We start from the raw sequence: 15,721 nt of genomic DNA on the forward strand, positions 1-15,721 counted from the left end.
CTCTGTGTAACTCAGCAGGGACATCTGGTGCACTTAATGCTTCTAATGTGCCGTTTCTGGTGCATACAGTATAAACATATTTTATAGGAGGCTTTTCCATGACTGCAGCGTTCAGATAAAAGAACATTTAGTGGTGCTTAAAGGAGACGAACATAGTGTAAATATAGGTATGGCCTTGACTGAGGTCAATACAGTTGTCTAATATGGCTCCACTTAATAAAGCAAAAGACATAATATTCAACTACTTTTAGAGATTACATAAAGTCCTGATCTACACTAGCAAGATTATGTGACATCACATAAGAAGTGGATGCAGCATGAGGGAGATACTTGAGCCATAGAATCAAACATTATGTGTAGGTCATCTTTACCTGTGCTGAATAACTTCCAGGTCCTCGAGTTTCTCTGGAATCTCCATGCTGTTGAGCCACTGTTCCTTCTCGTCGATCCATAGCTCGCAAGCATCAGCTTCACTGAACATCTTATACAGAGCCAGTGCATCCTGCAGAGCCTGTTTCCTTAGCCGTGTGAGCTCCGTCAGCTCCTTATAGCGCTCCTCGATGCCAGACAGGCGCCCGGTGATGTCGGTCGACTGGGCCAGCTCGTTAGGAAGTGCCTGAGCCTGCTCGTGGAGTGAGTCAATCACGGGTCGGTAGCTGGCCACCTCGGCTGCTGCGTCCTTGTGCTTCTTAACCAGCGCCTGTGTGGAGAACTCGTCATGGCCGACGTCGTCACTTGAGACGATGCGCAGCGCGTCCAGCATCCAGGCATCCACGTCATCGGCATCAGCCTGGAACTGGTGCAAGCTGCAGGCCTCCTCTAGACGTGCCTTCCTGACTGCAGCAAGTTGCTCCAGAGCTGCCCACTGACCCTGCAAATCAGCCACACGCTCACGGATCTTGGCTTCTCCAAAGTGGCCAGCGTCAGCCATGGCCTGGCCCTCACGCACAGTGTGTTGCAGGTGCCCGGCTCGACCGCTCATCTCATCCTCAAGCGCCCTGTGCTTACTCAGCAGACGCACGGCGCCCGTCAGGTCCTTGCCGACATCATCCGATGACAGGATCTGCTCCTTCTCACGGATCCAGCCCTCCTCCTCAGCCATCTCCCAGAAGAACTTCCAGAGACGACGAGACTCCTCCAGACGTGCCCGGCGCTCAGCCGCCAGCTGCGTCAACTCCTGGTAGCAGAACTCCAGGTGAGCCACGCGGTCACGGATCACCTGCGGATCACACGGCTTATAACCTGCAAGAGGTGGCAGAAACAGGAGGAAAGGAAACGGGTTAAAGCAAAGGAATAGAAGAACATAAATCTGGTGATACATCTTTAGAAAAACAGTTTCTAAATAATGTCGTACAGTAATAATTGATAATTGCTCCTTCTAGGGCTAAAACTAGTTTTTCAGTTGTGTTCTTATTATGTTCTAATGGTGCAATGAGGTCAACATAACGGTATGGTTGCAGCTATGGGTGCATACAGTTCTTATTCATATTTTTTCTTACCTTCATCATCAACGGCAAATTTCTGGGCGGTGGCATTGACGGCCCGCACACGGTCGGCTTGGATGGCAATATCGGCCTCCACCAGGGCGTGTTTCTGAAGCAGATCTTCCACTCCCAGCAAGTGCTTCCCGTAGTCCTGAGAAAGCAGCAGCATCTGCGAAGAGAAGCAACTAATCATGACTTTCTATAAAAAGTAAGTTAGATACCACGTTCTGCGTTAACATTACAGTGCACCAAGACTCATTGTAATTTGCTTAATAAAAAGCTTTACAACAGGATTTTAGCGGAAACATTTGAAGAAAATCTCTGCTTTCTTCACTACTTCTCTCACTTTCCCTTTTCTCGATTCTAATTTCCTACTCATGCTTTCCTGCCCACTCTCTTTTTCCTCTTTCTCATTTTTTCCCTCCCACCTCTTTCACTTGTTTACCTTCATCTCATCCATCCAGTCCATGATGTAGAGCATCTCCTGGAAGACACGCTGCACGCCCAGGTTCATCTCCAGCCTCTGCCTGCGTGCCTTCAGCAGCTCCAGGAGGTAGTCCCAGAGCCGCAAGACGTTGTCCTTACGAGCCGCAATGCGCTTGATGTCATGGTAGTTCTCTGCTTCCAGCTCCCTAGCCACGGATACCACGGCTTGCACGCGTTCCTCGTAGGCTGCGATGTCTGTCTCAATGGCTTCGTGCTTCTTGGTGGCCGCCTCCACTGCCTGGAGGTCAAAACCGAAGTTGTCCTGCAAAGATAATGATGTGCATGATGAAGATCAGATGCACAGAGTGCATGATGAAGATCAGACTAGTGGGGTCAGGTCTGTTTGGTAATTCTATTTCAGTAAATGAACGAAAGCTGTAAATTACAATTAACTTTTTTCCTGGCAGTCCAGTACGAGATGATAATAAACCAATCAGCCATAAACACAAACAAAGAAGTGACACTCTTACAAAACTGCCCTTATTATGGTACAAAAACTGGTGAAAAACCAGGATAATGATAGGTCACCTGTGACACCAGCCGCTGGTTCTCGCTGAGCCAGGTCTCTCTCATGGCCGCCTTGCGGTCGAAGCGGCGTGCCAGCTGCTCAAGCTTCTCCTGACGAATCAGCTCGTTCCTGAGGGCAAGCTCTCGCTCGTGCTCCGCCTTCTCCAGACGCTCCCAGGCCTAAGCGGACACACACACACCCATGCACACATTATAAATACTGTAACTGTCATACATTTACAGCAGATCGGAATTGCCTTTAGCGTCTAAGCAACCATTTATAATCCAGAAACCATTTATAGTGTTGAATTCTCAGTTCTGATTGGTTAAAAAGTTTATTATATGAATGTACTGTAGATCTGGCTGCATGCCATATTACAAGTCAATATGTTCACCCAAAAAATATCTTATTTCATAGTAACTACTTGTTCACGTGGGCCTGAAAGGCCGAATACTCCACATACACCGATCAACCATAACGTTATAACACAAAACATGATGCCTGGTATTGCTTGGACCCCTTCTGCTTTGACTTGGGTTTTGCTGCGGTATCCGGCAGCAGGACATTAACAGTGGGTCCTTTTGGTTATGTGGGAATCACAGCCGACCTGATATCCAGCTAAACAGCACAACCTCGAGTGTGATATTGCTTTTATACTGTACAACTTCTCGACAGTGGACTAACCAACCACGACTGGAAGAGCTGGCGACCGACGGTTAGTGTAATTAATGGATGAGAGTAGTTTTAAAGTCTTACTAGTACTATGTAGCCAAATAATGATGAGGAATCTCTTAAGTTTCTCTTTATATCCACTTTAGAATATCAACTAGATTAACTTCCAGGTTGAATTCCCAAGGAATTAAATCCCAAATAGCGTTAAATGAGGAGCTAGTGTGCTATACAGTATATGGTGTACAATCCTTTGTTCCACACACCAAGTAGTGCCCTTAATCAGGGGTTAGAGTGGGATTTGGGATTTAGCCCCGTCTCAGGAGCTAGTTAGCTTTATTTCTTGCCTTAAGGCAATTCGGAATGTGCTGTTTAAGATGATATAATGTTACCCCATGTGTTTTCTTGCAAAAGTGCTTCTGTGACTGGTTTTGAATGTGGGTTTGGCAGGCAGCTGCTCTCTCCTCAGTACTGAGGACCGTACTGACCTACTTCCATCCATGCTGTGACCGACAGTTCTCTGTTATTAACTCACGAAAAGTAAAAATGAGAAGATCGAACACCTAGAAGATTACTAAACTTAATATTCTCATTGTTCAATCCTGTCATTTTTAGTTTTTTAAGTTAACTGTTGTTTGACTATTTTTTAACGAACAACAGCTCATCCCCGGGTGATTTAGTCCTAAAGTGCTGTAAAAGAACTGAGATTTGTTCCAAAAACATGTCTCACCTTGTTGATGTCCGAGATAAGCTTTCCCTCTCGGGGCATGTAGACTTTCTGGTTGTTGGCTCTCATTTTGCTTTGGATTGTAAACAGAAGCACTTCCAGGTTTCCTTTTTCTGTGAACCTGCAAAAACAGCCCAAGGCACGGTTTGGTGCTTCACTCAATTATTCAATACATTTAAATAAACACAATCCCTGTCAGTCACCCATATTCAAATAAACATTCTATTCAAACTATTCCGAGATGGTTTACGCGTCTGAAATTTACGCGTCTTTTACTTCAACGTGACATGACTACAGAGATGGTACGATGGCATGGCACTCACTTGGGAGGCTTCTCGACAGTGCGGTACGTGTTGAAAGCTTGGAGCTGCTGCTGGACTCCTACAAGAGAATTCGCGAACTTGCGGTTGTTCAGGATGATGATCGTCTGCTCGATCCACTCCAGAAGGTCGGACGCAAGAGACTCGTATTTCTCGATCATCTTTTCTGTTTCGATGGCGTTATCGAGCACCTAGACAGGATGATGCACAGGTTTTTGCTTCTGCGACATGCAAACTGTTTCAGTGCACCAGTATATACAGTAATATAGTGTGAAAACTCACTTTGCCAATGCGTTTGCCCTCCACTTTTAGAGCCTTCATCTTGGAGAAATAGTGGTAGTATGTGACGACGTAGGTGATGACTGACTTCTCGTCAGGATGGTCAACACTGATATCTAAAGGAAGGAACATACAGTATAGTTATATTAGGGTTTGTTACAGAAAACCAAGTCTGGATTTACACGAATCCTTGATGAACTTTCTAAACACATGACATGATCTTGCTCTACAAACCCACCTGAACACAGCGATGTGTTGTTAAATAAAAGTTTTTCTGTCTGTGATTTATGTTTCTTCGTCAAGTCCACAGCATGTGGTGCCTACGCCTACGCACTGGAGTGTCGGTGTCACTTAGCAATTACACCACCAATCCTCTAGATGGCAGTGCGGTTTCTAATAACAATGGTTCATAATGAACAATGGTTACTTTTACCGTAATTACTACTGAGAAACGAGAAGATGTCTCGGGAGGCGTAGTAGAAGAAGAAGATGCGACGCTACCAGACCATTTTATTATCAATATTTATATAATTATTACACCATATAACCAAAATTCTCAAATCTAATTGGTGAGAAAGTATTAATTTCGTTAACAGCAGCTCACAATAGTGAAATGTAAATAAATCTGATTTGTCTCAAGAAGCTATATCTCTTATGTTTTAAATTATTCAGAACTACTAAATGTATCTAAGATCTATTAAAAGTTAAATATTGTGTAATATGTGTTGCTGGTTTTTTTTGTGTGTTTTTTTGTAAACGTCGTCATACTCCAGTCCAGTAGGCGGCGGTATTGCACCAACCGCACATAAACTAATAATTCAGGAGAGGGCCATCTTCAGGTGTTTCGATCTGTTTCTTGAAGGAGGAAACTTGTGCAAAATGCTTTAAAACACCAATTTTGAATCGTTTATGTTTCCAAAATATATAATAAATATAGAATTTCCCGAATCACAAACCTTTATAAAAACTGTAATGGCTAGAAAAAAAATCAGCAAAATGATTGCGAGTATTATGAGACAAATAAAAAAAATTATTTAATGTGATTGAACTATTAGGAAATTACTACATTGCACAAATTTATGTTTTTTTTATAATAACTGATTGTTTTATAAGAACTCAATCTAATAATCTGCTATTTTTTCCAATGCAGAATGCAGCTCATGTAAGTCAGGTCTCGATACAGAAGTTAAGAGGAAGTTCTCACCCTCAGGGTCGAGCAGTTTAGTGAGGCCCAGGTGCTGCTCGGCCAAGTTGAAGGCGTTCTGCAGGTTGTAGTGAGCGTTGGACTTCTTCAGCTTGTCAAAATCGATAAGATCCGGCCTGCGAATAAAGAAGGACCCGGGTTTCATGAAGAGTCAAATGACACAGGCCGGGAACAAATTCTGCAGAAGTCGAGCCAAGAAGTGAGATTGGAATCTTGGCTGGTGGGGTTTCTACAGTACCTGTGTTTGTGAATGAGGGCGTTGAACGCCATTCCGTCGCGCCAGCTGGTGGTGAAGTTGTGGATGTTGACGTTCGGATAGCTGTTAAAAACCCAGAGACAATAATCCGGTTATATACATGGACAGTTCCTCCGTCACTCAAACAGAAGCTCTTCGACGAACACACAACTCACCCTGCTGTCTTCATCTGACACCACAGAAGCAGAGCGTCTTTAGCCGAGCGCTTTTCCTTATTGTCTTCTGTTACGACGCTGATGTCTTGGATCTACACACACACACAGGAGACAGGATTCAAAAAAGTTTCATGTACATTTCACGACAAAGTTCAAGACATATAGAACTGTGCAAAAGTTTTGCGTCATCTTCATGTCTTCATATTAAATTTAATTAAGTGATGTAGATTAAATTAAAGTAATAGTACCGACTCTTTTACTGCGACAAAGTACCTAAAGATCCAATTAAAAAATTGCTTGTGTATGTAACAACCTCAGCAGCGACCTCATAGTCACAGTACTGTACTGTATGTATAGGATTATGGGTAAAACAAAAAACATCAGTACCTGGAAGCGGAGGATGATGGTCCAGATGAGGCCGAGGGTGAGGCGGTGGTTGCCGTCGACGATGTCATGGGAGCCCATGTTCTCGAGGTGGACGCGCTGCTCCTTGAGGAACTGCAGGGCTTTATCCACGTTCTCCAGACAGTGGATTCGCATCCGTCCCTTCGTGGGTTTGGGCTGCAAGCGGGAAAAAACTAATTATTGTAATAATCCCACATATCATTTTTACCAGTGCGTAACATTTTATGAATTATTAAAAAAAACAACACAAACTTTTTATGAACTCCCCAAGTAGAGAAGTTCGAAAATATGTCGAACTCCAGTTAACAGAATGCAATTTGTGCAGCATACAAATAAAGCTGCCACATACATTATCTCCCAACACACACACACACACTCCGGGCCAGATCCAACTTATCTACTGTAATTATTTACTGACTGGAGAAGCCTTTCATAAAGAAACATCTCTTTACAAAAATTGTTCATTTTTAATCAGTTCATTATAAGTCATTTATTATTTAGGAAGTCCACATTGCGAGTCCCCGTGAGGATGTTGAAGTGTTGCTACAGAAATGTCTTTTGACCAATCAGAGTCGAGACTTCGACAGCACTGCGGTATTCTTCCTGACACAACAAAGAGTACTGTCCTGAAGCAGCAGACCACCATCACACCTCTTAATAACTTCATAATGGACAATATTTCTTTTGGTCCGGTCTCACATCTGGATTTGGCAGATGCTCTGAAATCCGAGCTCTGTTTCCAAAAAAAAAGTAGGACTGACACATCAACATTTATCATCCGTTCTGTCCAAGAGAAATATTTAAAGTGGTACTTCTGTAAGTGGTCCGCAGTTCGCTTCGGACGGGAGTGTCTGTCTAAAATCACCTATAAGCAGATCTGTGTTTTTCCATGATTACTGTATGGAAGTCCTGGAGAGCCTGGACCACTTGTCGGACATTTTAGAAGTTAACCGCAGCTTAAAAACACAGACGAACTTCTTTTGGGATAATATTTGGCCAAAGTGTTTCTCAGATCTCCTGAAATGACGTTAACATTTAGAACGGTCCCCGAGACTGTTCTTGCTAAAGATGTTCCTTCAGCTGTTGTTTTAATGATGGAGTTGGAGATGGAGTGCTGTAGAACACGTCATCCCAATATGCTTAGCTGGATTGGTGAATATAAAGACCATACCATGTTATTTACATCATCATCATCATCATCATCATCATCATCATCACACCACTAAATGAGCCTTCGTGTGTTATGCATGGGGCGGAGACACTGTCAAAGAGACCACGCCCGTCAGGATAGTAAGGTGACGAATCGAAACTTCTATTGATTTGGAGTGAAGGAAACACCCACGGAGAATAACCAACACAGTGTTTATATGTTATGACTAGAGAAGTTCAGAAGTACTGTCTTCAAATCATATGTCGTTAATTCCTTTATCTGTGTTTAAAAAAAAACAAACTTTCCAAATGACACGTCCACACGTCCCACGTGCAGGTGCGCTGCTGACACAGCTGTACAGGTTAACACGTGTTACAGGCTTCGGTAACCCACACCAACACCTTCCATGCGGGAAACACAGGACTCAAACTTAACTGGAGTTAATGATGTACCGTGGCCTTGAGGACAGACTTGGCACGACGTTTCTATTCTGATATGCACAATGGACGAGAGTGGCTCTCACAGGAAAAGCAAAGTGTCAGAGACAGATTAAGACACTTTTGCATGGAATGTCCTGCTGTAAACAGAGATTATACAATATGTAAGCATTTATTTCCCCCGCTCAACTCTGCTGTTTTTGTTTTATCAGCGTAAGAATTCGATGTTCCATTTTTTTGGAGATACAAGTTTCTAAACAGCTCTATCAGCCTGTGTGAGTGAATGAGTAACTGGGTGACGGCAGAGGTGTGTGTGTGTGTGTGTGCGGCACTGGGATATGATGAACCAGGAGACTTTGTACTCAGGCGTGGTCGCTGCATCTGGAGAGAAAAAGGAACGAAATAGTGAAGGCTGGGCGTGGGGGATGGTGGGTGGTGGCGCATGCTACATGTCCCTTGAGGACACTTCCTGGTGAGCATTTCAGACGGTGTGTGTGATCTGCAAAGTGAGAGTTAAATGAGGTGACGGGAAGCCGCTAGATCGCCAAACAGAGACGGCGTGCTGCTTAATGTACCCCTACGTTAGAGGTGCGGGTGGTATCGTCCTTGTGTGTGCTGAGTGTGTAAGGAGGGCTCATGCGGTAGACAATCACTCACAGACTCACACACACTCACACACGCACACCGCAGTAGCATTGCGTCTCTTTGAAACGCACATGGCTTACACACACAGAAGGTGGAACGCAGTGCAGTGCAGCTGCTCTATGGTGACATCAGCACTTTTCAGCAGAGTCACGAAAGACAAGCCAATAAATCACCTTAAATTACAATCAGATACCCGATAACATGATGTAATGATTTATAGGAGGAGGGGCCACATTTAGATTAAGTCTTTTTAACCACCCGCCAGCCATCTTGGCCACGCCCCTCAAATAATTATTTCCACTCATGCATGATCAGGTATATACAGCCAACTTCTTTTAAGCCTGTTTCTATGGTAACGGTCATCTTTAGACTGGACAGTAGGCTGTAATCCAGGTTGGAGATCTAATCGAGACCTACAGTATAAATATTATTATAATATGAGTGGAAAATAATACCGTCTAGTCTCTTATGTATTAGATTAGTGGATGAACCCAGGTATTTAATCAGACCAAACAAACTAGTTAAAAAAAAAAGACTTGATTAGAAACAATCAATAAAAAATATAGTGGCAAAGCAATGATGATCGGGCCCAAGCACCTGCGTTATCGCCACCAGGGGGCGCACCAGAAAGACTGTGGGCACATGCATTTAAAGAGGAAATAACAATACAATTATGACATAATATATAACTATAGTATTATATACTGTATAACTAAGGAAGTTATAAATCCCTTTTTATCACAAGTTTACGGCTGAACTGTTTGGGATATAAAAAAGATCCTCTCTCAATTTTTTGCATCGTCCATGACATGCATAGCAAAAGTTGTTCAGCTCAGTGTGATCTAAATGTGTACTGAGTTTTGCATGCAAGTGTGTATGAGCCATGCAGCACAATCCCCTGTGAAGGCGCTGTGCCACGCCCAGGACTCAGTCGCTCAGGCGTCCTAATGGCAGCAGATTTCAACCTGTGTGCTGATTTTTATGACCTTTTTAGCATGTTAGGACGCTCAAAAAGGACGCTGAAAAAAATCCTTTGAAGAACAATACGACCCTTCGCACTCTATGACGTCATAGAGTTGATGTCATAGTGCTTGGGACCTGACAGGAGGAGTGATGTCATAGCGCTTGGGAAATGAATAACTGACAACATGGCTTAAAACAAATGGACAAAGGTTATAAGAGATTATGTAGCTAGCTTAAGCCATGCAAGCCCCCATGTTCTGTCCTAAAACACTGGAAGATCCTCAGACTTTATTAAAAAAAAATAATAATTTAGTAAATGTCACCTAAAGCATCACGATAAGCAAATTAATGTCAGTTTTTCAGTGTAATAATGACCCGAGTACACATACAGGACTCTGTGCTTAAGAGACAGGAAGTGTGGCAGCGTGAACCTGCTTGTTACAGGTAAGTGAACGAGATTCACTCTGATATCGGATGTCAGCACTACAAAGGCAGGATGTTAGGTCGGTGCTTTCCGAGAGTAATCCTCCTGACCACGCCAAGGTGTAAACCGAGCCTACTCTCAAGAGTGAAGCGTCGGCTCACTCGACCCGAACCTTTTCCTGTTCAGTGTTAATTACGTTTCTCCTTATTTTACAGTGGATCCAGTCTATGATTAATTAGGGTTCATTCTGTTGAAGAAAACCCAATTAAAGCCTTTTTTTTTTCAATAACGAAACACTTCTCACTAAATAATACTAAGACTTTTAACTAAATAATCAGTTACATATCAAGATTCCTTTTTTGTGGCAATTCCTGCATCACCACTGGCTCCAAAATCGATTTTTTTTTTATTGTTATAAAAAAAAAAAAATATATATATATATATATATATATATATATATATATATATATATACACACATGTTTGCATTTGAGGTGTTAAAAAAAGGTTCATGAGTTTATTATTTTATATTGGGGTATTTATGAAATGAGTTCCATCCCTAATAAATAATTTGCAAAATATATGACGAAATGGTAAAAGAAAAATAACAAAGAAAAATGTATATCAATAGGATGAAAATTGAATTGTTTACAGCAGACATTCTATAATTAATTAAAATAAATAATTATTAATTATTTTCTGTTGTATAAAAAAAAAAGCAGATTTGGTCTACAGTAACTTCTTCACGTTGCGGTGGCTCAAGGCTTTTGCACAGTGTACTATACTGTATGCCATGTATTACAATTCTCCCTATGCATAAAACAGGTGATTTCTATATTTAGTTCGAGCCTATCTGGCTGAAGAGTTGTGCTAATGAACTGAAAAACTGATGAAAAACTAGCAGTCACGATCGTGTTGAGTTTCTGGAGCCATGACCCGGCTCATCTCCAGACCTAAACCGATCAAAAACTATTGGACGATGATGATAAGGAAGGCAGTTATTGATCTTCAAGAGGCAATCAAGCAGGCATGGTTTAAATGAGTGACACCAGAGTACTGGAGACATCTTGCTGACTTTATAGCAATTTCATAAAATAAAATAACAATTTTTTCTTATTATCTTAAATGTCATTATTTAAAAAAATCCATCCATCTAGGAACCCCTGTAGTCCAAGTAAAGACCGTGAAGGCCGATGGTGACCTCCGGTTAACATTCATGCACACAATCAGTCAGCCTAATCTGCATGTCTTTGGACTGTGGGAGGAAATCTGAGTTTTAAACATTGAAATTCACTGTTGTCTCAATACTTGTTGGCCGTACAAGTATTTTATTTCTCTAACACACATAAAAAATTGACCTGCAGTTAAGTTAATTAGAAATGAACAAAATAAAAACTGGCATTTAGGAAACCTGACAGCTAAATGAGTGATCTGCTACACGCTGTAAACGACAGGATCTCTCTTCGAACCTCTATTTTCTCAAGTATTAAAAACAACCACTGAGGAAGGAAACTGTACAAACTTTATCCGGCTATACTTAAGGTCCAGCTGCGAGCCTCTCTGACATGCTGAGCGCAGCCTTGGGAATGTGGATACTGTGTTTCCTCTGCTGTTTGCCTGGGAGACGAGATATCTAATCAAGAGCCTTGAGGACGCTGGGGAGAGTCGGTGTGAGCTAGGAACGAACGCTAGGGTTACACGCAGCTGTCTTGCGCTCACGCCTGCTCTTGCTCAACGTAAGGGTTCAAAACTCACAATTGTGGCTTAGAGAAAAAATCTAATTTCGATGAAACCGGTCATGATGCAGATGAGTTCATATAAGTTTCCTTTTAACATTTAGAGCAGATGTGGCACCCAGTGCACCTAAAGGTATTTTTAATGAGGATACTGTGTATTAAACTGAGAAATGTCCGGGTATCTCAGTATAAAATATTCACCGTCTCACTCACTGTGCATCAATACCTTTTTTTTTTTCCAAAGAATACTTCAACCATGGATCTCAACTCAAATCAAATGTGGATCTTGGCGAGAAAAGGAGAAGGAAGCTAGTGTGTTTGAGTAGTACTTAGCGCTCAAAGAACTTAAGTGCTTTCACACATATCACATATCTGAGGTTTTTCTTTTAACAATACAAGTAAATTAGCAAAGTATTAGAGCGATCCCCAGCACAGGTACTTATGCTGTTGGCAAATACATTGCTTTTTTATGCTGTTTAGAATTTCCAGTGCGGTGTATGACAAAAAGTACAATATGTACCATACGTAGCACGAAATATAAATGTTTTCAATTAATTTTTACTTGTTATAGAAATACCTAGCATTTCTATAATAAATATAGGGGTTAGGGTGTTGGAGTTGCTGATCAGAAGGTCCCCATGTTGAACCCCGATGCCACCGAGGTTCCACTGTTGGACTCCAATACAATCAGGCATCAAGCTGGCAACCCAACCCCAGTCAACTTAATGTGACGGATGGCACGTGGACCGGCCCTATCCCATCCCAATAATTATTTATTTAAACTCAAAATGAAATATTCTAATATTTTGAAATACTCAATTTTTGACGAGTTGTGAGCCATCATCATTGAAATTAGATAAAAAAAGAAATGAATTGAAATGATATTTCTCCTGACATACTGTATAATGAATCTGTAAATGTAATGAATATAATATACAAGACTTTTACTTTTCCTCTGAACAGAAGTACACGAAGAAAGTGCTGATAATTCTATATGAAGATAGAGACTATCATTCAGAGATATTTGCTAGAATACTGTCTGTACCACCTCTGTGTTTTGGCAAAAATTCAAATAAGTATGTGATAATTATTATTATTATTATTATTATTATTTTATTATTTTTTCTTATGCAATTTTATAGATGAGAATGAATTTCATACAGTGAAGGAAGTATTCATTAGCTTCCTGGAACAAGCAGAACTTATAAACTCTCCTTTGTAAACTATTCAATAAGTCATTTCTTTTCTTTTTTTTTTCTTTTTTAACTCGATGGAAGAGACGAGCCACTGTTCTTGCATTTTAAAACATAAGGAGATAGCACACAGCCTTTACTCGCAAGTCACAGATTAACCACAAGTCTGAGACAGTGTGTGACCTCAAGGCCAAGAGCTAACAAGAGAAATTCTTCATCTGAACTCGTCTGTGCTGATAGCGATTACAGACTGCTACAAAGAACTGACACTGGAGACTTCTTCCTTAAATGCAAAATAAACATGTCCAAAGAGGACAACTACAGCGTAACGTTAACCTGATGTTTTTTAAAGAAGTATGTGTAGAGCGTCCAGCGTTAAAGTCCCTCTGTAGCTTGTCACTCTGGAACCGAGAATGTAGTAAATAATACATTTCACCTTTCAATTTACCATTTTGTGATTACTCTACAGTAGGATAATGTACCGTAAATGTTGCAGCACAATGGCCTTTTTTGACTTTCAGACATGGGAACGTCTTGAGGACAGGTGAGTCAGGCCGTTTACAGTATAGCCGCTATAAAAGGAGCGATAAAAGGGATGAACTTGTTTCATGAACTTTTTACAAAATAAAATGGATCAAAGTATAAATTATATTAAAAAATATAAATATTAAATTTATTCTAATGACATTAAGACTTTTCTTTCTTTTTTCCTCTTTTATTTTCAGTGGCTTTCGAAAAAGTGCCGTGCTAACTAACAGGCAGACATAGCATAGCTGGCTAGCTTGCCAATGGGAAACCGAAAACTGACAAGAAAACTAAAATATCAAACAAAAATTTTTTCCTCCCTGTCCATCCAAACTCTGCCCCCTTTACATAAGATACCATCGATACAGACACTGAGTCAACCAGTGAAAGTTCTCAGGTGCAGCCAGTCCATCTGGTCGCCGTCAGCCATCATCATGAGATCATGTTAGCAAAGCACAGCTAGCGGCTATCGCAAGTTTCTTTTACCCATGGCTCCAGTTTAAACCAGGATGGCGACATACAGTAAGTTCCACTACTTACCTTATAAAAAAGGTTTCATTTTGCCTACTAGAATTTGGATTATTTATATGTATTTTAATATTCACCAAAGGCTGCTAAAGATTTATGTTCGCCTGAAGCCCTGTCATTGGATTCAAGGTATTCCTGAGGATACTGATTCAATGTCGCATTCATTACAAAACTTTCCCCACAACTGACTCACACTGAATGACTATTCCAGCTCATTGTTCATTACCGTTCAGAATAGCTACTCTATCTGTGTCTAAAGGGCAGGAGATTATGCCGTGTGTAATTAGATGACGCATGTAGTTAATCTTCCGGGGTGAAATTGACAGCAGCAGAGAACGCCTAATGGCCGCCTTTTCCCTTTATGACACCACTTATTTAGGAGCCCAGGACTTAACTCTTCAAAAACCAAACAAATCACAACTGGATCCGAACCCCATCACAACTGCTTTGTTCCACTCACGCCTTGGAGCTCAGTTTCAAATCCGTCTGTCATTTTGTTACGAATGTAGAGTGAACATGTTGGGTTTCAGCAAGACGATGTTGTCAGGTACAAGACAGAACTCACCAGCTTCTCTCCAGAGAGCACCTCCAGGAGCTTGATGAGCATGCGTCCATCCCGGAGGTCCATGTACAGGTCTGTGATGCGGCAGGAGACCCGCGCCAGGTGCGAGTTGACCCATTTTGTGAAGGTCTTCTTCTGCACTGCCTCGCGCTCATCTACAGGTCGAAGGGAAAAGAAAGAAAAAAACAAAACAAAAAAAAAACGTTAGAGGTGGTGTTCGTCATGTTGGAGATGCTTCCACACATTTTAAATTGATTAACTGGTTCATGCTTTCTTTTAATCATTGCTTGCCATCTGTTCCTATTCATTATTTCCTTGAGGTCTCAAGCACTTTATGCAGGTATCTGCCACCATCTAGTATTATGTAATAAAGATGTTTTGTGTTTTGTCACTAAGTATAATTGTGCATTTAATCTAAAACGAGTTTTATGAGTTTTCCTTGTCCATTATGTCTATGCATCCATCTTGTTTTTGAACCTCGTCTATTTCCCTCATTTGGCATTATGGATTGCTTTTGTCGGACAGATAAAAATTGGCTTTTTTTGTTAATACAAATAGTGCTGCACAATTTTTAACATAGAAAGCACAATCGCATTATAAACATGGGCAATTAAGTGGCCTGGTTGGTTAATCCATGTTAAAAAAGGATGTTGGCAAAAAGCTAGTGTTATGCAGATTTAACAGATTATTGTTTGTACATTAGCATGCATTATGTTTTTAGAGCGAGCTAGGTAAAAGCGGACAGCGCCATCCAATTAAATAAAAACAATTTTTAGAAAAAGATTTTTTACTTCTAAACTCTACTCTTAACTTTAACCTAAAAGCTTCCCTGATTATGAAAAAATATCTATTATGTCATCAGACTCGCAGTTTATAGATTACAGCTACAGTACACATCTTAGCAAAAAGAATTATGTTTATTTCATATTTTTACGTTAAATACAATTTAATTAATTGTATTAAGCTTTTAATAGGGCTCTTTGATAAGGCTATAGCTTAATGCTATTCTTATAATTTTTAGAAAGTGTTAATAAGATAAGGTCATGTATCAAATGCTGTAAATATT

At 40.9% G+C, this 15,721-nt stretch overlaps 1 protein-coding gene across 3 annotated transcripts in view; it reads right to left on the minus strand.

Moving 5' to 3' along the window:
- sptbn1 (spectrin, beta, non-erythrocytic 1) overlaps positions 1 to 15,721 on the minus strand; it is an 83,374-nt gene that overhangs the window by 19,362 nt on the left and 48,291 nt on the right. For all 3 annotated transcript variants that reach the window (XR_008365698.1, XM_053513469.1, XM_053513470.1), the window contains 12 exons: positions 14,659 to 14,810; positions 6,476 to 6,649; positions 6,089 to 6,180; positions 5,916 to 5,996; positions 5,678 to 5,793; positions 4,477 to 4,589; positions 4,198 to 4,385; positions 3,878 to 3,995; positions 2,499 to 2,657; positions 1,930 to 2,232; positions 1,500 to 1,653; positions 372 to 1,242 (listed from right to left, as the gene is read on the minus strand). Coding sequence is in view for 2 of the 3 variants with exons in the window: in XM_053513469.1 (XP_053369444.1) it covers positions 372 to 1,242; positions 1,500 to 1,653; positions 1,930 to 2,232; positions 2,499 to 2,657; positions 3,878 to 3,995; positions 4,198 to 4,385; positions 4,477 to 4,589; positions 5,678 to 5,793; positions 5,916 to 5,996; positions 6,089 to 6,180; positions 6,476 to 6,649; positions 14,659 to 14,810 (2,521 nt within the window). In the remaining variant the exon portion in view is untranslated. The remainder of the gene's footprint in view (positions 1 to 371; positions 1,243 to 1,499; positions 1,654 to 1,929; positions 2,233 to 2,498; positions 2,658 to 3,877; positions 3,996 to 4,197; positions 4,386 to 4,476; positions 4,590 to 5,677; positions 5,794 to 5,915; positions 5,997 to 6,088; positions 6,181 to 6,475; positions 6,650 to 14,658; positions 14,811 to 15,721) is intronic.

This window comes from Clarias gariepinus, chromosome 15 (genome assembly GCF_024256425.1).
Source record: "Clarias gariepinus isolate MV-2021 ecotype Netherlands chromosome 15, CGAR_prim_01v2, whole genome shotgun sequence".
Classification (NCBI taxonomy): Eukaryota; Metazoa; Chordata; class Actinopteri; order Siluriformes; family Clariidae; genus Clarias; species Clarias gariepinus.